Raw genomic sequence first — 23,281 nt, forward strand, 5'->3', positions numbered from 1 at the left:
AAGTTATTAAGGTAGCTGTCAAACTAGGACTTCCTTCTATGTTTTTATGGATGCAAAAGCCACACTGCATACTTTAAAAAGAGTTCTGACAGTAAAATTTAGGGAACAATTACTAATTCTTGCTTAAGCGAGAAACTTTGAGCAAAATTAATCACTTTTATTCAAATGATTCATTTTATTTTACTAAAAGATTATATAAAGCATTATCTGAAACCTGCTGATTGTGCTCGCAATGTTTTATTAAACGCTATGTTTACATTCCCCTGGCAGTTTGGACTATGCAGGCAGCAGTGTTGCACTGTAACTCCCTCATGTGAACACTGCGGGCGTGAATGAAAAGGTTCCTAGTTCGCATTAACATAGTCCTCTTCAAACAGGACTACATTAATGCAAACTCGGAATCTTTTCATTCATGCCCCGAGCGTCCACATAGGGCAATTACACCACAGCACTTTGGGTGCACACTGCTATTCATGCCCCCATAGTCCAAACTACGTGTTCCGATCTCTGTTATCCCTGTGTTACTCTTTCTCCATTCCCTCCAACTGTGTGGAATGCCCACTTAGCGCAACTTGTCCAACGTTACAGTATAAACTCTTCAAGGCATATTTCTCCTTATGTGTTTCTACAGTGGGCAGCATGCTGGAGCTTTGATTTGTTTGGGGCATCTGGGTGCCATACAGTTTGGCAGACTTACAGTTGTAGAGCCCAGGACAACTGGGGTAAAGGAGACAGACAAGTTGTCAGACCACCAGTCAAGGCTGCCTGGCATAGATGGTATCTGTTACATACAAACATATACTAGCCATAGGGTAAAATTCCAAAATTGCCTAAGAGACATAGGAACATAAGTCCCATTTTCAAAAGTCACTTTCAGTGGGATTTATGTTCCTATGTCACTTCTGAATATGGGACTTAGGATCTTAAATCTTAGGCACTTCTGAAAATTTTACCCATAACATTAATACATGGAGAAACACAAATCTTGCAAATTACAAAGTATATTAGCCTGTCTGCTGTCCCCTCACAGGTACAGCTAAGGATACAGTAAATTCATAAGTATCATCTACTGTTCATCTCCCTTATTGGAAACTAACTCCTTTAACACATATTATACTTAACACTAAATACTAATTTGATAAATAATCCAGCACGATTCTATCTACATTTTAATTGCACTTTTGTGTTTTACAATACCAATCCATCTACTTCTTCCTTCCTTCTAATATCAGGTTTTTTAGTATCTGGAAACATTTATCCTGCAGTGTCTCTTCTTTTACACACTGTCTCAAATTAAAGTAACTTTGGAATTGATTGACAAATCTGAAATGGGTAATTATTCCTTATATCAGTGCTTTGTCTTGAGCTTTTACTCTGGGTGGGGAGCAGGGACATATGCATTGGACCAAGCTGTTTCTATGTGGTAATACAGTTCGTCCTATGACGATTGCTGCTGTGAATCTCCACAAGGAAGGCCAAGTCTTTGCCATCTTGTCCAAGCAAAGATTAAACAACTACTGTACTTTTGTAATTGTTTAATAATTATAGTTGTTTGTATTAGTGTTTGTTTTAAGTATCTGCTTAATCCCTTTTATTTTACAAGCAATCTAAGTGAACATTAACATCTTTTCTGCCAACAGTGGATCCAGAGGATTACCATCAAGTCTGAAAGATTTTTATTTACATATTCCTAGGGCAAGTTAGCATCAGAAATAGCTCAGGTAGGCTATGTCCTTAATATGCAAAACTGCATCTTCTGAAAGGAAGCAGGCTGTTTGGAAAAAGCAAACAGATACAACTTAGATGGCCTCAGGCTTAACTAATCTTCTCGCTAAAATGGACAACCGTAGAATCTGAAGTCAGTTTTAAGGAGTTTTGCAAAGCATCATACAACAAACTTAACACTCTCACTTCTTCCAGACAACGTTAGGTAGTAATGTAAATATCTTTTAATCTTCAGTTATTTGGGGAAAGTCATACCAAAAGCAGCTCCAGACACAAAAATAGATAGTCAAACTCGGATAGACTATCAAATCACAGTACACTTATGATATCAACCACTTAGTGAATCTCTGAAAAGTATGATGCAAAGAAAATTAATTATCAATGCTAATGGACACTGGAGAGACTAGCTTAGGAACATTAGCCCAGGTTTCTGGCTGTAATTTGTATACCTTTTCCAAATGCTTAAAGAAAGAAGCTTTAAACATCAAGTGTATGCCATGCAGCTTCCACAAATTTCTCAACTGAGTAGTGGACAGATGCAATGTTTTCACTGGTATCTTGCCTTGGAAACAGAGAAATTATTATTCCTTTCACCTTTTTCTAAACATTAGATATTCTGGACTAAATTTTCAAAGTGATTAGTGATTTTGGGTGCCTCCATTTTTTTTGTATCTAAAATGAAACCTCTTAAAAAGGTCTGATTTTCAATGGATGAGTGCTCAACACTTTATGAACACGAGGCCTCTTTATGGTGTTTCAAGTGCTGAGTGGCCGAACCAAATAATCAGTTATTCTTTCAGCTGGCTACTAGAGGTCAGATGCTTTAAAAATGCACCTATCAACCCATTCAGTGTAGTTAAAAACCTTTAGGGTTTTAGTTTCTATATCTGCTTCACGAGATGAGATAAAATCTTCTTCTGAACACCCCTGTAAGGGACCTGGCTATGTGGGAGAATCTGACTCTTCCAAGCTAGAAGTGCTTTTAATGTAAAGAAAAAACTTGTGTTTTTCTTTCTGGTTGAGTGCCTGGATCTGAATCCAAGCACTTCCCCTTCTTTTTACGGTAATTCAGAGCAAGATTGAGCAGTCTTTATCTCCAATAATGCAATCGTTGCAATTTTTGCAGTAAATTATGAAGAGTCCTGTGAATTGCTTGAAGATGGTGATATTATTATTGTACATCCCTCATCTTCTATCCCATAGACAGAGACTGCCAGTATAGGACAAACTCCTTCATGATTTTGCCCACCAAGAAACTGGGCAAAAGATCCGTCGGCATTTGTCCATGCATTTTACACCAGTTTTCTCCCTCCCCGCTCTTTGGGCCTGGAAACAGACATTTTGCCTCATTGTTCATATCCAGCTCTCTCATTTTTCTTTGTCTTTCTTTTATTCCAACTCTCCAACAATAGACAAGGCAGACAAGAAGGATGAAAGAGCCACACTGAAAGGAAAAGGAGAAGAGAACAGGCAGCAGAGATATAAGCTCTCCCAATAAATCCTTGCTTCAAGTAGAGACACCCAACAACCAGTAGTCTAGTAGCATCCCCTCCAATCTGTCATGGAGATAAGGCTGGGACTCTTTTCCTTCCCTGCCTGGAATACTGCAAGCCCCTCAAGACTCAATTCCTGCCGCAGCCACATTTCCTCCTCCAGCCAGCCTATAGTGTGGATTCCCCAAGCTGCTCCTGCAGCAGTGAGCGCTACTATAGTGAGTCTGTCCTCCTGCTGAACTGCTTCATTGCTATACCTTTTGTCGCACATGCGCGTGCGCACACACAGTTCTTCTCTATTGGTGATTTCTCTCTACGCTCCTGCTGGCATCTTTAAACAAACTTGAATTATGCCTGCTCTCACATTGTGCTTTGTGGGATCCCACTGAACAGCTCACATGGCACCAGTCACATGGTACCTTCCAAGTCCCCCCCCATTCCCAGATATCTGCCTTGTTTGGCCTTTGTAGCCATAGCCCTAGTTTCCTCTTTCTAGTGTCATCTCTCCACCCCACAAGCTGTGCAGGTGCTACCCTGTCTGAGCCCGAAGATATGATCTGGGCAATTTTTGCCTCTATCCTTTAAGAGGGCCCTTCTTCCAAATGCAGATTCTTCAGACTCACAGACCTCCACACACAGCAGAAGGGATGCCACAGTTCCTTCAGGTCACTCCTAAACATCCTTCCCACCAGGCTGACTTTCTTGGAGATGATTCCTAGTTTGATATTACTGTGATACAAAAGGAAGGATTCCTCCCAAACCACTGAAGGCTCAGGATCCCAAGACTGAGTCCATTGTCTTTTATATCCTGGGAACCGTTTAGAGTAAAGAACCCTTAGGTAAAATCCAGGGATCTGGAGTGGAATTTTCAAACACACCTCAGATACTTAGGAGCACAAGTCCTATTGACTTCCAACTGGATGCGGGTTCCTAAGTCACACAGGCACCTTTAAAAATTCTACCCTGGATGTGTAAATGGACTACTCTAAAATGTAGTTTGCCTGCACTCTGCCATCTGGGATACACTCCGATTTTATTGCAGAGAGGACAATAAATGTATCCGATTTTAAATTCTGTTGTTTTAAGATGTGTCAGATGAGTCGAGCCTGAGGCAGCTGCTTGATAAAACCCAAATACATTCTTTAAGCCTCTAATAAATTAAAAAAAAAATATATCCAACCTCTGCCACAGTGGTTCACAATTCTGAGCTCATACGGGATCCATGCCTGCTCCTGGGTTGCCACGTGACGCTTACAAAGTGCCTTTTATCTACAGTCGACCTGGAAGTGGTGAACATTCCTCTCCAACGTCATAGAGATCCATGCCCTTCCAACCACAGGATTTTTTTGATTAATACAATGTGTCCTATTTGAAGCTACCTTTGATAAGCACCTGGAAGTTAAAAGTGTGGACCACAGAGGATCATCACTTTAGTAGGGTATCAGTTACATATTGAGCGTGTAATGAATACTTTATGCTCTGCATTTGCTACTTGTCCATTTCCAGGTGCAGTTCAGGATATTGGCTAGTCTATAAAGCCTTACATAATCTGGGACACAGTATGGCAATGGAGGGCTCATAGGTGGGAAAGCAATCACAACTGAGGGCAAACATGCCTGATCTTTCTCCATGAGAGAGTATGCCGATCTTCAGGGTTCAGTATAAGATTCTGGTTATTCAGAAGTCTGATATCTAGATCTCCAACAACAAGGAATGGGTTCTTGAGATTTTTTGTTGTTAAGTATCTGAGGTGTGTTTGAAAATTCCACTCCGGATCCCTGGATTTTACCTAAGGATTCTTTACTCTAAACAGTTACAAGGATATAAAAGATAATGAACTCAGCCTTGGGATCCTGAGCATAAGCTTCCTAATGAAGGATGCAATGGGCACAGTTACAAATCTCTAAATGAAACAGTGATCAAGCATACTTGTTTTGTCTGTTTGCTATATAGACTAATAATAGTCTATGAGGTTCTCAGCAGTACAAATTAGTTTTTCTTAAACAAAAATACCCATACCTCATCCAAATATTTTCACATACAAAAGCCTAGGTTTAAGTGTACAATCATATTCTGGGCTCAGCGAGCTTCTCCAAATCAAGAACATATTGCAAAATGTAACTCAGGATGACACTGGAGATTTCCAAATTGCACAATCAGAACATTTGGCTCAGTTGCTTACATACTGCCACAATCCCAAACGTTCATATATTTGCACTGCACTGCTAGAAATGAGTTTCAAAAGACAGTTTGTTAGTGTACATCAGCTTCTGTACATTCCATTAAAATGTACAGATCTCACAACTGACCAGATTGTTAGGTGTTCACGTGATTTGCTATATATGGGGTCGATCCTGTACCAAATTAAGTCAATGGCAATGTTGTCATTGACTTCAGTGGATGCAGAATCAGACTCTAGGTGCATTTCCAGTGTACCAGCAGTAAGGTAAACAGATGTCAGGATACATTTCTTTGATATTTATTCTAAAATTAGAAATAATGCCACAAATTCTGTTGAAATCATAATGAATAGTTCAAAACATATTTACAGCTTCAAATTACATATTTTCATATTACCACAGTCCCTTCTTCTCATGAGTAAAGCAACCCAGAAAGAGCTTGGAGTAGACTATACAAGGGCTAAGAAGTGGGATATCATGATAACTTTAAAAGACAGATGTAAGGCCATCATGTCTAAGACAATTATCTGGTTGGTTATAAAAATTAAAGTAATGAAAAAAGTACAGCTGTCAATTAATCGTAGTTAACTCATGTGATTAACTCAAAAAAATTAATCGTGATTAATCGCAATTTTAATCACATAGTTAAACAATAGAATACCAATTGAAATTTACTAAATATTTTGGATGTTTTTCTACATTTTCAAATATATTGTTTTCAATTACAACACAGAATACAAAGTTAACACTGCTTGTTTTATATTTCTTTTATTACAAATATTTGCACTGTAAAATGATAAACAAAAGAAACAGTATTTTTCAATTCACCTTATACAAGTATTGTACTGCAATCGCTTTATTGTGTAAATGTAGATTTTTTGGGGGGTACATAACTGCACTCAAAAAACAATGAAAAACTTTAGATCCTACAAGTCCACTCAGTCCTGCTTCTTGTTCAGCCAATCGCTAACACAAACAAGTGTGTTTACATTTATGGGAGATAATGCTGCCAGCTTCTTATTTACAATGTCACCTGCAAGTGAGAACAGGTGTTCGCACGGCACTATTGTAGTCGGTGTCACAAGATATTTACATGCCAGATATGCTAAACATTCATATGCCCCCTTCATGTTTCAGCCACCATTCCAGAGAACATGCTTCCATGCTGATGACACTCGTTAAAAAAATAATGCGTTAAGTACATTTGTGACTGAACTCCTGAGGGAGAATTGCATGTCTCCTGCTCTGTGTTTTACCCTCATTCTGCCATATATTTCATGTTATAGCAGTCTCGGATGATGACCCAGCACATGTTCGTTTTAAGAACACTTTCACTGCAGATTTGACAAAATGCAAAGAAAGTACCAATGTGAGATTTCATAGCTACAGCACTCAATCCAAGGTTTAAAAATCTGAAGTGCCTTCCAAAATCTGAGAGGGATAAGATGTGTAGCATGCTTTCAGAAGTCTTAAAAGAGCAACACTCCGATGCAGAAACTACAGAACCCGAACCACCAAAAAAGAAAATCTGCTGGTGGTATCTGTGTCAGATGATGAAAATGAACTTGCATCGGTCCGCACTGCTTTGGATTGTTATCGAGCAGAACCCGTCATCAGCATGGACACAAGTCTTCTGAAATGGTGGTTGAAGCATGAAGGGACATATGAATCTTTAGCACATCTGGCATGGAAATATCTCGCAACACTGGCTACAACAGTGCCATGAGAACACTTGTTCTCATTTTCAGGGGACATTGTGAACAAGAAGCGGGCAGTATTATCTCCCGCAAATGTAAACAAACTTGTTTGTCTGAGAAATTGGCTGAACAAGAAACAGGACTGAGTGGACTTGTAGGCTCTAAGGTTTTACATTGTTTTATTTTTGAATGCAGGTTTTTTGGTACATAAGTCTACATTTGTAAGTTCAACTTTCATGATAAAGAAATTGCACTACAGTACTTTTATTAAGTGAATTGAAAAATATTTCTTTTGTTTTTACAGTGCAAATATTTGTAATCAAAAATAAATATAAAGTGAGCATTGTACACTTTGCATTCTGTGTTATAATTCAAATCAATATATTTGAAAATGTAGAAAACATCCAAAATATTTAAATAAATGGTTTTCTATTATTGTTTAACAGTGCGATTAATCTCATGATTAATTTTTTTTATTGCACGATTAATCCTGATTAATTTTTGTAATTACTTGACAGCCCTAGAAAAAAAGCAAAGTGAGTTAATAAGATGCTCAGCCTTTGTTCTCTCTCTTTTGTATTTAAATAATGGTTCTCAAAATATTCTTGCAGTAGGAAAAACAAAATACAAAATGTACTTACTATTCTTATGTGCTTATCCAAGAATAACTAAGTTTTATTCACATGTTGAACCAACAAAAATAAAGTTCTATTTAATTTAAAAATTAAAAGTTTATAAACGTATAAACTGTCAGCAATTCTGAGGGTGAGGAATGTTGTGTCATGTGGACTGAGGAGCCCAAAGAGTTATTTTAAATTCCTGATTGAAACAGAAACTAAAGCTAGCTACAATTTTTCAGCCAAGAGAGCTTTTTTTTAAAAAAAGAAAGAAACTAAAAAAAACCCAGAAAAACAATTTTCTTTTTTTAAAAGATTATTCTTAAAGGCCCACTCATGACCAAATTTTTTTTGCTAAATTAATAGAGAAAAGAGAAAAAGTTAAGAACCTTCTTGGGCCATTTACTAACAATTTTACACACAAACTTGTTTATGTTCCTCAATAAACAATACCTTGAGCATATTCAGTGGAGTCTATCCTGTGTCAGTGACAGTTGTCCAAGTGACACATTACAGAAGCACTGCTCGTGATTACATAGTAAAGGGTGAGTTTTTCTCTTAAGAATGGGAATTAAACTACTTTGTGGCATATGAAAAATACAGCATATCCTCTTCAAAATTACAGCATTTACTCTTTGGGCACAAAATCGTTTAAGAATTTACAAGTTAATCTATTAGTTCATGAGTTAAAATTAATTTTAAAATGGTTCCTTTAAAATGTTTAGTACCCTATGTCTTTTTAACTCCACCCTGAAGTGATGCCATGAGGAAAAAATTTACTGGCTCATTAAAAATCAATTTAATTTAGTCTAGGACTACAAACACTATTATACACTAATCATAACTCTATGGTTACTTCATGGCATCAACACAGGGCAAAGTTAACCCTGTCTGGGTTCCTTAACTGTGCATTACCATTCTTTAGGAAGGTTGGATTTCTTTTAAATTTATATTAAACTCTGAATTTTCTGGATTTGCAATGCTTGATTTGCAGCGAATTAAAACATCCCTGTAATCTTTTTACCCTTAAGTTACTGATATGTACTCCCCAACTCAACTCTATGTTAATGTAGATTTTTGTCTGGGAATATAAAAAAAGGGGGCTGGGTGGACTTAAGGAGCTAGCAACTTGATTGTATTCTTGCTCATTTGCACTACCTAAACAATGTGAAAAGGCCAGACAGCAGTCAGATCTGGCCAGCTAAGAAGTCCCCAGTCATGTGGGAGCTCTCAGTTGGCAAACAGCTGGTATAGCCAGTCCCTATGACTTCCCCTCAGACCTGGTGGAGGGGTTGTAGTTAGGGTATGTCCACATTGGAGTTGGAAGCACGCCCCCCAGCCTAGTGTCTGAGCTGAGCTAGCACATTCAAAATGGCAATGGGGCTGTTAAGAGTGGGGCTCAATCTCAGTCTTGAGAGCCTGAGTGGCGATGCCCACACTGCTACTTTTGGCATGCGACCTAGAGCCCCACAAGCACGAGTCTGTCTACCCAGGCTGGGAGACTCACTCTCTGCTGCAGTGTAGACAAACCCAAGACAGCCCCACTGCTTGGCGCAGCACATAAACTGGACCATGATGTCTATGTTGAAAAGGACAGCAGCACAGAAGGCCCCAATATGGCATTCTACAGCCACCAAAAATGGGGAAGCTGATATTTTAAAATGCCTTCTCTGGCAGGGGTTCTCAACCTTTTTCTTTCTGAGGCCCTCCCAACATGCTATAAAAACCTCCCTGGCCCGCCTGTGCCACAACAGCTGTTTTTCTGCATATCCAGTAGATTAAAAGCCAGGGCTGGCCTTAAGGGGAAGCAGGCAGGTGTGGCCCCATACCACAGCGGCCTTGCAAAGCTGAGTTGCTTGGGCTTTGGCTTCAGCCCCACGTGTCTTGGGCTTCAGCTTTCTACCCTGAGTCTAATGCTGGCCCTGCTCTCTGGTTTATTTTGGGGGACTCCCTGAAACCTGCTTGCAGCCCCGCCAGCGGGCCCCGGCCCTTGGTTGAGAACCGCTTTCCTAAGGGATAGCGATTTGCCTTCATAAATGAGAAAAGCTGAAAAGAGTAAAATACATAAACATCTTCTCTAGTCTGTAGGACATATTCTCCGTGTTTTTGGTAATCAGCATTGACTGTAAACTTTACTAAAGGTAGAACTTTCTGAATAAATGACTATGTATGTATATTGGCATTTTCAGATAAAGTCATGCCAAAACTTACTTTTGTTGAATTCAAATAAGTTTGGAAGTATGAAGGGGTGACATCTCTTTCAAAATTTTCAGTCTACTAAAGAAGATTTCAGAAGTACTATTCCAGTGCTGCTTAAGTCCCGCACATAAATCTTTGTGCATCTGCTAAGGAATATTTAACCCAGACTGAACTATCATAGTATTGCCAGGGAAGTACTATACAACTGAATGACGGTATGAAAATTTGAGCAGGGCTGAATAGGTGTCAGTTCCAGTTATGTTCATGAAGTTAGAAGTCCCACAAGAGCCCAGTAATGTTGGTGTATTGTGCAGTTTATGAAACAGTTCCTTAGAAGACCCTTAGTAGTGCTGCAGCTGTAATGTGCTTATCCCCCTACAAAAGGAGTTATCCACATAGCAATATTAAATCAGCCTCTTCACTCTATGCATCCCTATCCAGTCAGGCCAAGATGACGGTTGGTCAGAAAGAAGCTCCCCCTCCCACCGCATGGCTGTACAAAGGCCATTCACAATAGTAATCCCTGCACTCCCAGGAGAAGAGACTGTTTGCTCTTGCAGTTCCCCAAACCAGGGAGGAGATGAGGCCATGACTTAGCTTCCCTTCTCCCCTTGGAAGCCTTGGGAAGGGGCGGGGCTAAGCACTACCCCTTCCTAATGGATATAGAAAACTGTGCTCCCCACTTCAACAAGGGGACTCCGCTTACACAGGCGGTGGCTTGAAAGCAATGTTCTAGCTGTCAGTGAAGAATCAGTCCTTGCTTGGATTTGGAGTAGAGATCATTGGTCTCAAAAGCAATAGCTCGTCGCCTAAACTAAAGAAGACTCGTATCTATCACCAGAAACAGCACATACAGTTAGAGGCCTGAAAGGAAACGATTAGGGTTTGTCATAACTATGCCAGGTGTTCAGTCTAAGGAAAACAGTTTCAGTCCTATACAAATCTCTTTTCAGCATTACCCTAAGTTAAATCACAACAATACTCCAGGAGCCCTAGGACTGATAATGCATCACTTGAGATCAACTTAGTAATGTATCTAAATATTTTCATAACAGTTCAGTTGTTTTGCAGCATTTAAGCCATATAAATTAAACTCCCTCATTAGAAAAGTCTGTTTTCAGTTCCTCAACCAATTCTGTTATGCAACATACATACTGTTTACACAGGCCACTCTGCTTTGGTATCAGAATGCATACATGCACCCCTCTACCAAGATTTACACACACAGATATCAAACCAGTAAGGTCCTCAGATCAATATTATGTATGCACCTGAGCTAGAAACAGTTGCATTTGGAGTTCATTTAATTTTGAGGACTACCTTGAACAGCACAATCTAGAAAATTCAGAAATGTACAAGGGTTATGTTTTCAGAGGCAAAAGTCTAAGCCACAAAACTAATTAGGCTGTGAAAGTCATCGGACAAACTCACATTATTGCTAGTGAAAATATCTTCTGAAGCTTGTGAAAAGGAACGAGTGACTGATTGAAAAACAGGAGAACAAATAGTATAGCTGATTAAGATCTATGGTGTTTGGTGATTTTCATGGAGGATAGGTCAATCAATGGCTATTAGTCAGAATGGCAGGGATGGTATCCCTAGCCCCTGTTTGCCAGAAGCTGGGAATGGGCAACAGGGAATGGATCACTTGAGGATTACCTGTTCTGTTCATTTCCTCTGGGGCACCTGGCATTGGCCACTGTTGGTAGACAGGATACTAGGCTGGATGGACCTTTGGTCTGACCCAGTATGGCCATTCTTATTACTAACTTACTACAGCCTTTTTTGGAAATAAATTCTGGAGACAATGAATTAAAATATTTTAATACCAAGATGTTATAAAACAACATTTTAAAAAAAATGTTTCATAACCTCAATACAAGTATTGATTAACATTTTTACTGCTTGACATCTGTTAATTTATCCCCGCACATTTTGATCTCCTCTTTCTCCTCTTGTTCTCATTTTGAAAGAGAGGTTGAAGGAACTCTCTTCAGAGACTGTCAAGACCACTCCACAGGTTGGTCAACAGAGATTTGTCTACTTTAGGGTTTCCTATAGCAGCCACCAATATGGTATGCAAGTACTAAGGAAAATGCTGGATGACAAAAATCACCCATTTTTCCCTTCCCCTTACCAGACACACCATTACAAACATAGGGCAAATCCTTTAAAAATTCTTTGCTAAGAGTTTTAAAAATTGAAAAAGGGGGAACTTTGATTATTTAGCATTTAGGGGAACACCAAATCTTTTAGAAATTCCAAAAAATTGTCTTTTCAGCCATTTAGCTCTTTTATGCCAATTTCCATTCTATTTCATCTAGATTCTGGACTTACTACATCTTCCTTTCATCACTTAGGCCCCGATCCTGCAAACAGTTACACACATGCTTAACTTTAGTACTGTGAGAAGTCCCACTTAGAATTACTCATGGCAGTAAAATTAAGTGTGTGTGTTTGCAGGATCAAGATCTTTGTGATCCAAATTCCCAGTCCTTTGTTACCTAGGGGTATTGGGTGCCTGTCTGATGAGCTCCGTGAGGCAGGGACCATGTCTTCTCTGTATTGTATGGCCCAGAGTACATTAACAATGCTTAACAAGTAAATAAGAATGAAGAAACATTTCATGGCTCTGTATGGATTTGAGGTGAATTGCCTCTAATAATTAAATAGTTTTATCATCACTAACTGGATGTATTCTAACCACAATATATTTGGGGCCAGATTTTCAGAGGCCCTTGATTTTTTAGCACACAATTGCATGTTGGCACCAGAATCAGAGACTAAGCTGAAGTCCTTTTGAAACATCAAGGCCTCAGTTTACAGAAACCAAGTACTGACCACATACTGGCACACACTGTCCTTTCTCGGACTTATCTGGCATTTTCTAACAAAGTATTTGTCTATAAGAACAAATGAATACATTGGCCTAGTAGAAATTAAGAGGAAAAGAACACAGTGGTGATATAGTTCTCAAAACTGAATTTTTATGATTTATTGATATTCCATTCATGTAAGGCACATCAACATGGTAGTTACCCCATAATCAAAACTGAATGTTTCAGCTCCAGAAATCTGATTAAAAAGGCAATTAAAATTACATTGTTACAACACAATTCATGCCATCATCCTAAAATTATGACAAAATTTGCATCAAGCAAATGCTTTGTCTCCCAGAGAATCACTTTCTGCAACTTTAATAGTGTTGTACACAGTAAAGATGAAAGTGATTTCACCAGAATTTATATCTGATAATTTGGTCTGATAAAGATCACCAAACTCTTAATGTTTTCTGTAGCCCTTTAGGAAACTGGCACTTGGTGTTAGTATAATACATTTATTGTGAGCATTTTTTTTTTAAATCACTTTTTAAAAAAAGGATTATAGCTAAATAAACTTGGGATGGCACAATAATATCCTGAATGAATCTGTTTGAAGTAAATCTCCAGCATCTTGTACTATTTTAGCGTCAAATAATGAGGTAGCACATTGTTCCAAAATTGTTCTGAATTGTGTAACCCATTCACTACATGTTGTTTTGTCTTTACTTGCTGTTTAGAGCTCTGTACAGCACTTCCTTTCTTCTCCTGCTTTTTTTTATTATGTTTCTGCAGATGTTTATTTTCTTTTATTTTTTCTACATCATTCTCTTCTTCCTCCCCTTCTTCCCCCTCATCTTCATCGTCTCCCTCCCCGTCCTCCCTCTCATCTTCCCCCTCCTCCTCCTCCTCTTCATTTTCCCCCTCCCCCTCTTCTTCTCCCTCTTCTTCATCCTCCCCCTCTTCTTCCCCCTCTTCTTCATTCCCCTCTTCTTCATCTTCATCCTCCCCCTCTTCTTCCCCCTCTTCATCTTCATCCTCCCCCTCTTCTTCATCCTCCCCTTCCTCCCCCTCTTCTTCTCCCTCATCTTCATCCTCCCCCTCATCTTCCCCCTCTTCTTCATCCTCCCCTTCCTCCCCCTCTTCTTCATCCTCCCCTTCCTCCCCCTCTTCTTCCCATTCCACTTCCCTCTCTTCTTCATCCTCCTTCTCTGCCTCTTCTTCCTCCTCTCCCTCCCCTTCACCTCCCTCTTCCTCCCTTTCACTGTCTTCATCCTCTTCCTCTTCATCCTCCTCTCCACCCTCACTCTCAGCCTCCACTTCTGTGTCTTCACTCTGCTCCTCCTCGCATTTACCCTCCTTTCCTCCTTCTACCGTCTCTTCATCTTTCTTCTCCACTTCTCCCTTGCTCACTGTTTCTTCCTCTTTAAAATTACTCTTTTGACTTCTCTCTTCTGTGCCTCTTCTGTGATGATTCTCTTCAGCCTTTGCCTTTCTCTCATGATCATCTTCCGTTTCATACTGCGATTCAGCTTTTTCACTTTCTTCTCCATTACCTTTCTCCTCTTCATCTCCATCTCTTACTACTGAGGTATTATCATCATCATCTTTTCTAACCTCATTTTCATCTTCCTCCTCTCCAGATTCTACTTCACTATTAGTTTTTTCATCCTGGTTCTCCTTTTCACTTTCACCCTCTTTCATTCCCATTTCACTTTCTTCACTCTTCTCTGCCTGATTAAATTTTTCATTCTTAGCATCTCGCTGTGGGGCCTCATCAGGTTTATCATCAAACCTCTTCACTTTTGTTTCCTCTTCACTCAGGGTTTTTATATTGGTCTCTTCTGCACTCTCTCTTTGTTTATTTGTATCTTGCTCTTCTTCTGTCTCAGTATCTCTTTCTTCTAAATCATTCACATTTTCTACTGCTTCTGTTTGCTTCTGTTTTCCTGTGTCTTTATAACGATCCTTGTGCATTTTTCTCCTCTGAAGTACATATTTTGCAAAATCATTACTACTTTCCTCACTTGAAGATGATGACACAGATACTGCTATTTGTTTAATGAATCTCTCCTTTTTCTTAAGTCCTCTCTGTTCTTCATTACTTTCTTCCCCTCTGACATATATTTCTCCATATTTGTCAGATATCCTAACTTCGTCCACTGCATCTTTACTTCCTTGTTTAACAGGTTTTTGGTTTTGTGCAGTTACTGAAATGGTCACTGGTTTGTTACTGGCTGCAGCAGGCAGTATATCTGTTTTAGGGGGGTGCTTAGATTTAATAGCTTTTTTTAACTTTTCAGTGGAAAAAAATAATTCTTTAGTCTTATTACTGGAAAGACCGTAAGATGTGTCTTGTTTTCTAGGTTTAAGATTTTCTGCATAGTCTTTCTTCCTTTTCACTAATTTGAGTTGATGTTTAACAGTTTGCTGAACATCAGACTTCAGTTTGCTAATAGTGTATGCCTGTTCTAGTTTATCTTTTATATGCTTTTTATTAGCCTTAATTTTCCCCACAAAGGCATCATAATCACTACATTCTAGATCTGAACCATTTCCAAGAGACACTGAATTTAAAGACTGCTTTTGCAAAGAACCATCAGTTGATTTTGAACCCTTCTGCATGAAATTAAGATCAGTCTTTTTCAACCCACCCTTACCATCACTTTTCAGTGTCACATTTTTATTGTTCTTCTATTCCACATGAGAAGCAGAAAATTAAAAAGAAAGAAGGAAAGCATTAAGAACAAATTAAATGAGAACAAATGGAAAAGACTATAGACACATCTGAATAAGAAAAGATGTGTTTGATAGGACTAAAAAAATGGCATAAAATACGGAATATTCCAAATAAAATTAATTTAAATAATATATAACTGTTTAAAGAATGAAACACTTATTGAGTAGGTTAAATGCACTCTCCCGATTCTGGGATCAGTGTATTTACTATTGATCTAAAGCTACTTTGTCTTTTTTTGGCTTAAATTTAAAATTTTCTTTTTATATACTCCATTTATCAATCATATTTTGTGTAATCAATTTTGAAATACAAGATTATGAGCCGATATTAATGTACCCCTAATATCAAAATTCTGTTATCACTTTAAAATTAATACAGGATGGTAAGACAGAAGTCTCAACTTTATAATGGGATAAAAGTATTATTGCCCAGTGAATGATTACATTTTACTGTAAAATTACATCCAGCATTTTGTAAACATGGTTACTTTACATATATTTTGACCTGGATTTTAATCCAAATATTCTAGTATCAGCAATCAAGTAAATGGCAAGTTATCATTACTGTACGTTACAAAATGTATAATGTAAGTTACAGTATACTGCCCCTTCAATTACAGTATTATAATAGCTCATCTCAAACTGCTCCAAGCAGACAGACCCCTGCATCTGCACAGAGCCCCAGTGATTTCCTTGTACACTCAGGGATCTACCAGGTGGAGCCGTTTGCAGCATCCAGGCCTAAAAGTTTTATGTAGGAAGAAGTCTATAGAAATTGAGGTTTACTTTATGAGAATTAGGAGCAAAAAAGAGAAAGGAAAGAAAGAGGATGCCCTATGAAAAGAGTTATACATTTTCTACATTTCAAACATGATTAATTACAGTACCTTTTGTTTTTGAACTGGTGATAATTTTAAGGACTGGTCACTGGGATTCAATCTCATCATATGTGTCTGAAAAGAATGGGGATACAAATTAAAGAATGAAATGTAAGCTAATTAATAAACATGAGTTAAATAAGATTGATACCTTATTTACATTTAATAGGTTTCATCAGAGGATCTAAAAATATTTCCCAAACATTAAGCCTGTCAATTAAATTGTAATTGAAACTGCTGTGAAGAAATGTATTCTATTGTTCAATTATGTAAATTAAATTCTTCAGACTATTTAAAAATAATAATCTACAAGATGACATTTAAGAGGTCTCCAGTATATTCACACTGGGCTCATTCAAGTGATCTTAGGATCGAGGGGACACCTTTTTGTATTTTTTTTTTTTTTTTTTTTTAAAAGGGTGCCTAAAGTTAGGCTTCCAAATCAGTGGCTTAATTTTAAATGTCCTGAGCACCCCACAGCTCCCACTGTTTTGCACTGTGAATTCCTGGATGCTAAGCATATTTGAAAATTCAGGCCACCGACTTATGTGCCTAGATATAGATTTAGGAGCCTAATTTCAGACATACACTTTTTAAAGTCTTGGCCAGGAAACATTCAAGTCCTATACATCTAAGAAACTACAGAATAGGATATTAATTTCGCTATAATTCTAAATCCTAATGCAGCTAAAAGAAGAGCAAAGATTGATCTATGGGAGCTTATACCACCACACTGTCTTGCAGACAGTAGTAAGATAGCACTTTCTGAGATAAGAAGAAATAATAATAAAATAATAATAATAAAAAATTAATGATAAAAAAGGCGTGAGGAAATGCCAGGCAGCAACACGTGGGTTTTGCTAAAGAACTGTTGAGACTAACAAGGATCTGAGGAAACAGTTGAGTCAGGAAAAGACATGTTTTCATTTAAGATGAAAGCTGCAATTTCAACTGTGATGTTTTACTAAATTAACCCCCACATTTATTTGATTTCCAAGAGTCACGATGCAGTTTTGAGAACACCACAGAGGGGAAACTGAGGCAGTGTCAGGGTCCAAAACAGCTACAGCATGGTATCATGAAATACATGAACATCTTAATACCACTACGCACACAGCTTGAGGAAAAAGACTGTCAAATTACCATTTTTAGCAAACAGTTTAATTCCGCTTTTAATGAACCAACAGTTCGCCATTCTGTAACCATCTACAAGTACACTTTGAAGCCACCTTCCATGCATCACAGAGTTCTGACTACTGCCGTAGTGCCTTTTCACTTAAATATGAAAGGGGGGGGGAGATCCTCAGTTTCTCCCATGGTCACAATCAATTCTCTTTTAGAAAGAAAATCTGTCACCGCTGCAACAAGATAATCGCCAACTGAATGGCAGTAACTAACACCTAATCTCATGATCAGAACCATGTGCAGAACTGCTGATTTTCCCCTGAACCAACAACATTTTAGTTTCTAAGAGAGTTTTTTAAAAATAGAAATACCCACATATCCCGTCTACTAACACCATCAAAAAAACACCACCAAGGCTTTTCATGCCTTTGCGGCCTACAAAAAACAGTCATTGCTGCCATTTAGAATTGGAGTAGCTGTGCTGTAAACAGGTAATTTCGCACGAGGAAGAATAATCACTTCTATTTCCATCTTGATACATTTTCCTGAAACAGACATCTTTTCAAACAGCTATTTAAAATATATATTTCTACTACTTCTATATCGGTCTATTAACAGAAAGGCACTTCTGAATTTGTTCATAACCCAGTATACAAAAAAACAAAAACAGAAAACACAAAAAAAAGTGAAAATATGCCTGGCATACAGACAGTACATGATGAATGCAAGATATTAAAAAAACAGATTTCTTCATATGTTAGTAAATTCTTCAAGACCTATTTTAATTTGTATATTTGGCAATTTTTACACCAAATATGTATGGAGTATTTTCACCATTCTTTTACAAATGTGATATATTTCAGGGAAGTTTTTTGTTTCATTTTTAAAAAAAATAAATCTCTCTCTCTCATTCCATTGCTACTATATCTAATTTGCTTTTACAGAAGAAATTCCCAAAATATTATCTGTGGATCACTTTTGGGAACATTTTTTATTTTATTTTTTAAATATCATTTACATACAAAAAAGAAAAAATGACACGTTTTTAAAAAATGTAAATGATTAAATTAGCAAGGAACTCTGGCCAAACTAATAATGGCTCCTGCAAAGCACTGCATCAACCAAAGCACATTTGGGAACATAGATACATTATGTTCACTATGGCACCAATTCAGCACAGCACTTAAACACGTGCTTAAGTCCCACTGAAGTAAAAAAACTACACTATTGCCTCTCCATAATGCTGATCTGGATTCACCAGTTCCTAAACAATGGATGGGGCTGGGACATGCTCTAGCATGCCTGGATAGGATAGGCAAAGATATGTAGGTGATACATTAAACATTGTTTAAAACCCCCCCAAAAAATATTATGGCAAGATGTTTTAGGGTTGTGAAATACTCAAATGCTCCATATTTGGGATCCTTTCTTTAGTCTCCTCCACCTGTATCAAAAAAGCTGTGCCAGGAGCGCACGCGCGCACACACACACACACAAGCTGTAGCCTTGAACAATGGCAGCATGAAACACTCACTGTGTGATGAGAATTAGTGGTACACAAAATATTTTATACCAATACCACTTGAACAAACTTTTTGTAATAAAAATATCCAAATATTTTCAATGATGAAATGAGAGATCAGCACATTTCAAGCATCTCTATAGTAGTCCTCAGGATTAAGGGATTTCATATGAAAAACCAAGACTGTCCTGGTAAAACAGGGATGGTTAGGTGTCTTGATAAGGTGGGAGTGTTTGAACAAGAAGAATGACGAGCTGACTATAAAACAGTTTCTTCCTGTCATCAGGGTCACAAAATTTTTCAGATACACCTCTACCCCGATATAACGCTGTCCTCGGGAGCCAAAAAATCTTACCGCGTTATAGGTGAAACCGCATTATATCGAACTTGCTTTGATCCGCCGGAGTGCGCAGCCCCGCCCCCCTGGAGCACTGCTTTACCGTTATATCCGAATTCGTGTTATATCGGGTCGCGTTATATCCGTGTAGTGGTGTATATGCAAAAGCAACAGCCTTACGGGCGCTGTGATGGGGTGCCTACCCCACAGGGGCATAGAAGGGGTTAACCAGGCCCCGCCCTGTACGGAGCAATGGAGGTGTCCTCCGAGTGGCCCAGAGAGGCTGCATGAAGCACAGCCAATCAGGGAGGAGTTGCCGGGAGCAACCAATCCAGGCCTGGCAGGCTCAGATAAAAAGGAGCTGCAGGACAGAATGGGGCAGTTGTTGCTGGGAGCCCAGGGAGTAAGGACCGCATCCCTGGAAGGCTGAGAGAACTGTAAGCACCTTGGACAGAGCAGTGGCTGGCTACTGGGACTGAGCAGCTGAGTGCCCTGACATGAGGGCGAAGGAAGTGCTGGGCCATGGGGAAACTGACCAGGGAAATGGAGCAGCTTTGACAGAGGTTACAGAGGAGCAGCAGGAGGGTGCTATTTACCAGGTTCCTGGACTGGGGCCTGGAGTAGCGGACAGGCTTCTGTCCCCCTCACTTGCCACTGGGGAAGTGGCTGGACTGTTGGTCAGAGATCCCCCTCTCCCCACCCCCCAGAAGGGGGAAACCAGGATGGTGACACGGCCGGAGGGCTGAGTCACAAAGAAGACGCTGCGGTTCTGGAAGCTGAGAGAGGCGCCATAGGCAGGAGCAGAGACAGAGTGCTGGTGTGCAGACTGCAGACCTGGGCGTTGGACTCAAGCTAATCCCCAGCACAACCAGGAGGAGGCACCGGTCTGGTGATGAAGGCTGCACCCCATTACAGGCATTCAGTCGCCCCTGAGATAAGGGGATGGTGCAGAGGACTAAGCGCTGGGTGAAGAATTGTATGGGAAGTTGACCCTGAGGAAAGGGAACTGAAGAGACTACATAGCACGGTCATCCTGACACAAGGGAAGAGTGTGGCGCAGTGCAGCACAGACACCACTGAGGTGAGTGCGGGGGAGAGAAAAGACTACGGAGTAGCCCTGGGTAGAGGCACTCTGCAGAGGGCAGCAAAACGCTCCCAGACTGGACCCCACACTTGTCTATCCCCTTCGTTGGGGGTGGCAAGCAGCAAGGGCGGATCCAGGCCCTGCTGATGCACATGTTTGAAAATCAGCAAAGACTGTGGGAGGCAAACCAGTACCTGCAGGAGTAGTTGCTAGGTATTATGGTGCAGCAGCAGTACTTATTTAGGTGCCGGAGGGAGAAGAACAGGAAAGACCATAAGGGCTGGGAACAGGGGGCAAGACCCAAGGCCTGGAGGCCAGAAGCCCAGCCAAAGTTATGTCTGTTGCCAGAGAGGACACCTACACAGGTAGTGCCCCTATGTGAGTTGTAATGAAGAAGGTCCCCAGGAAATGAGATTGGCAAGGATGCCCAAAAGAGGCCCACTTGCTAAGAGAGTAGGTAGGGGCCCCCCTCTGTTGTTCATGTGGGGAGTTGGGGCACCTTGAAAGAAAGTGCCCTCATAGGGAGAAGAGGAATGGCCCAGAGAGGGGTAAGGTTGCCAGGAAGGGGGGACAGGAAGCCCATGCTTGGAGTACAGAGACAGTGGGGGGAACCACATGAAAGGGTAGAGGGTTCCACCCACACACTTGGTAGAGTGTAAGAAAGAGCTAACTGACAAAGACTGAGACAGAAAGATGTAGGGGTGAACCTAGAGGTGTAGCAGGCTACTGTGGGGACCCAGACCCTGGGGGAAAAGGGACTGGGGAACCCTCAGGGGCAGGTGAAGGAGCTGAGTGAGAAATTGGATGCAGCCGAGGAAGCCCTGCAAATAGCAGAGGGGAACTTATAGTTCCAGAGAGACCAGGCCTGGTATGTGAAAGAGGAGAAGGAAAACGTGTGCTTCCTGCTGAAAGGCGTAGAGCAGGAGAAGGATGACCTATGAGCCCAGCTGAGGCAGATGCAGGACTGGAGACATCCATACCCGCCGAGGGTTGCAAGCTTGAGGGGAAGGGTATATGATGGGATGCCTTCCCCACACAGGCACAGAAGGGGTTAATCAGGGCCGCCACGGATGGAGCAATGGAGGTGAGTCCTCTGAGCAGCCCGGAGAGGCTGTGTGAAGCACAGCCAATCGGAGGAGTTGCTAGAAGCAGCCATATTGGGCCCAGCAGGCTCAGATAAAAACAGAGTAGGGGCAGTTGCTGCTGGGAGCCCAGGGAGTAAGGACTGCATCCCTTACTGGAGGGCTGAGAGAACTGTAAGCAGAGCAGTGACTGGTTCCTGGTGCCCTGAGGTGAGGGTGAAGAAGGTGCTGGGCCCTGGGGAAATTGACTAGGGAAATGGAGCAGCATCGACAGAGGTTACAGAGGAGCAGCAAGAGTCTGCTATTTACAGGGACCCTGGGTTGGGGCCCGGAGTAGTGAGCGGGCCTGGGGAAGTGGCTGGACTGTTGGACAGAGATACCCAACTCTCTTCCCCCCCCCCCCCCGAAGGGGGAAACCTGGATAATGATACGGCCGGACAGCTGAGTTGCAAAGAGGACGCTGCAGGTCTGGAAGCTAACAGAGGAGCCATAGGCCTGGGTGGGGATGTGGGTGTTGGCCTTGAGCTAATCCCCAGCATGACCAGGAGGAGGCGGCAGTCTGGCTATGAGGGCCACGCCCTGTGACAGGCTCCTATGATGAATCAATTAGGAAACAAAGACAAAGCAAGAGGTGCACATACAGACATCAGTGAGTATGGTTAGCACTACCAACCTTCAACCTTTGCAACTAAGATGGCTAGTACATTTTAGCAGGACTCTGTGCAGTTCTTGCTTAGATGAGAATAAAGTTCATGCTACCATTTTATTTTTTGTTTTTATCTACTTCTTCTCTCTCTTTCTTGAATGAATCGTATCTGGTTTAAACACAATTATAATTTGGATTGTGATTATTAATATTCAAGAAACAAATAGCAATTGTCCATCCCGGGAGACATGAAAGGTCCTATTCTCTGAGGAGGAAAAACAAAGAGGTGGAGTCCACTAACTCAAACAAGCCAAGGACATAAAGGGATTGTGGCCCTTGTAGTAACAGATGCCCCAGACTGGGGTCTGTGCTGGCATAAAGGGAGCCCCTAGAACTTGGGGGTACCAAGGTATGGTGACTACTTTTATTACAGCCATATCACAAAAAATGTTACTGCTATGTTTTCCCTCAAAATGATTGCTAAGCCACAATTTTAGTAGTGAGTATTTTACCATATTTAGAACATCAGTTGTGTTTCCAAGGCTTCTGTCATCACTTTCCTTATCTGAATCTTCCTCTGTGGTACTTTCTTCAGGTTTATCTTTTTCCTGCTTCCGATCCTCTTAAAAATAAAACAAGAAAATAAAAAATATAAACAATAAGTACAATAAATTGGAGCAGGTGATATATAGCAAGCCAAACATCATCCTTATGTGGTAGGGAAGTATTATTATCCTTACACAGATGGTGCCTTAGCTCCCTGACATGCCCCATCCCCTAACCCCAGGTGGCAGCTCCTCCACATTAGTTTAGGTTAAGACCAGAATGAAGTCTAGCAGACCAATGCATCCCAGGGCATTGCAAGTCTCAGCTCATTTTTGCAGATTTTCAATGCAAAAGAGTCACCTGGAGCAAAGTTCCTTTTGGATGAGCCTTTTAGTAATATTGTACTTTTTAATTTCCAAGGAAGAAACAGTCTTGTGGTTAAGGTACAGAATTGGGAAAGACCCAGGTTTTCTTCCTAATTCTGCCACGGACACTTGTAGTGTCTTGGACAAGTCACTTAATCACTCTGTGCGGCAGTTTCCTTATTTATAAAATGAGGATAACAATTACCTACTTTACAGGGCTGTTGTGA

At 40.3% G+C, this 23,281-nt stretch overlaps 1 protein-coding gene across 1 annotated transcript in view; it reads right to left on the reverse strand.

Annotated features, from left to right (window-relative positions):
- Positions 1–23,281, reverse strand: part of LOC112104190 (X-linked retinitis pigmentosa GTPase regulator) — a 96,149-nt gene that overhangs the window by 24,003 nt on the left and 48,865 nt on the right. The window contains exons 12-13 of the mRNA XM_026650003.1: positions 22,656–22,765; positions 16,357–16,422 (exon numbers count right to left, since the gene is read on the reverse strand). Of these exons, the coding sequence (XP_026505788.1) occupies positions 16,357–16,422; positions 22,656–22,765 (176 nt within the window). The remainder of the gene's footprint in view (positions 1–16,356; positions 16,423–22,655; positions 22,766–23,281) is intronic.

This window comes from Terrapene carolina, unplaced genomic scaffold (assembly GCF_002925995.2).
Source record: "Terrapene carolina triunguis isolate 2854851 unplaced genomic scaffold, T_m_triunguis-2.0 Scaffold24, whole genome shotgun sequence".
Taxonomy (NCBI): Eukaryota; Metazoa; Chordata; order Testudines; family Emydidae; genus Terrapene; species Terrapene triunguis.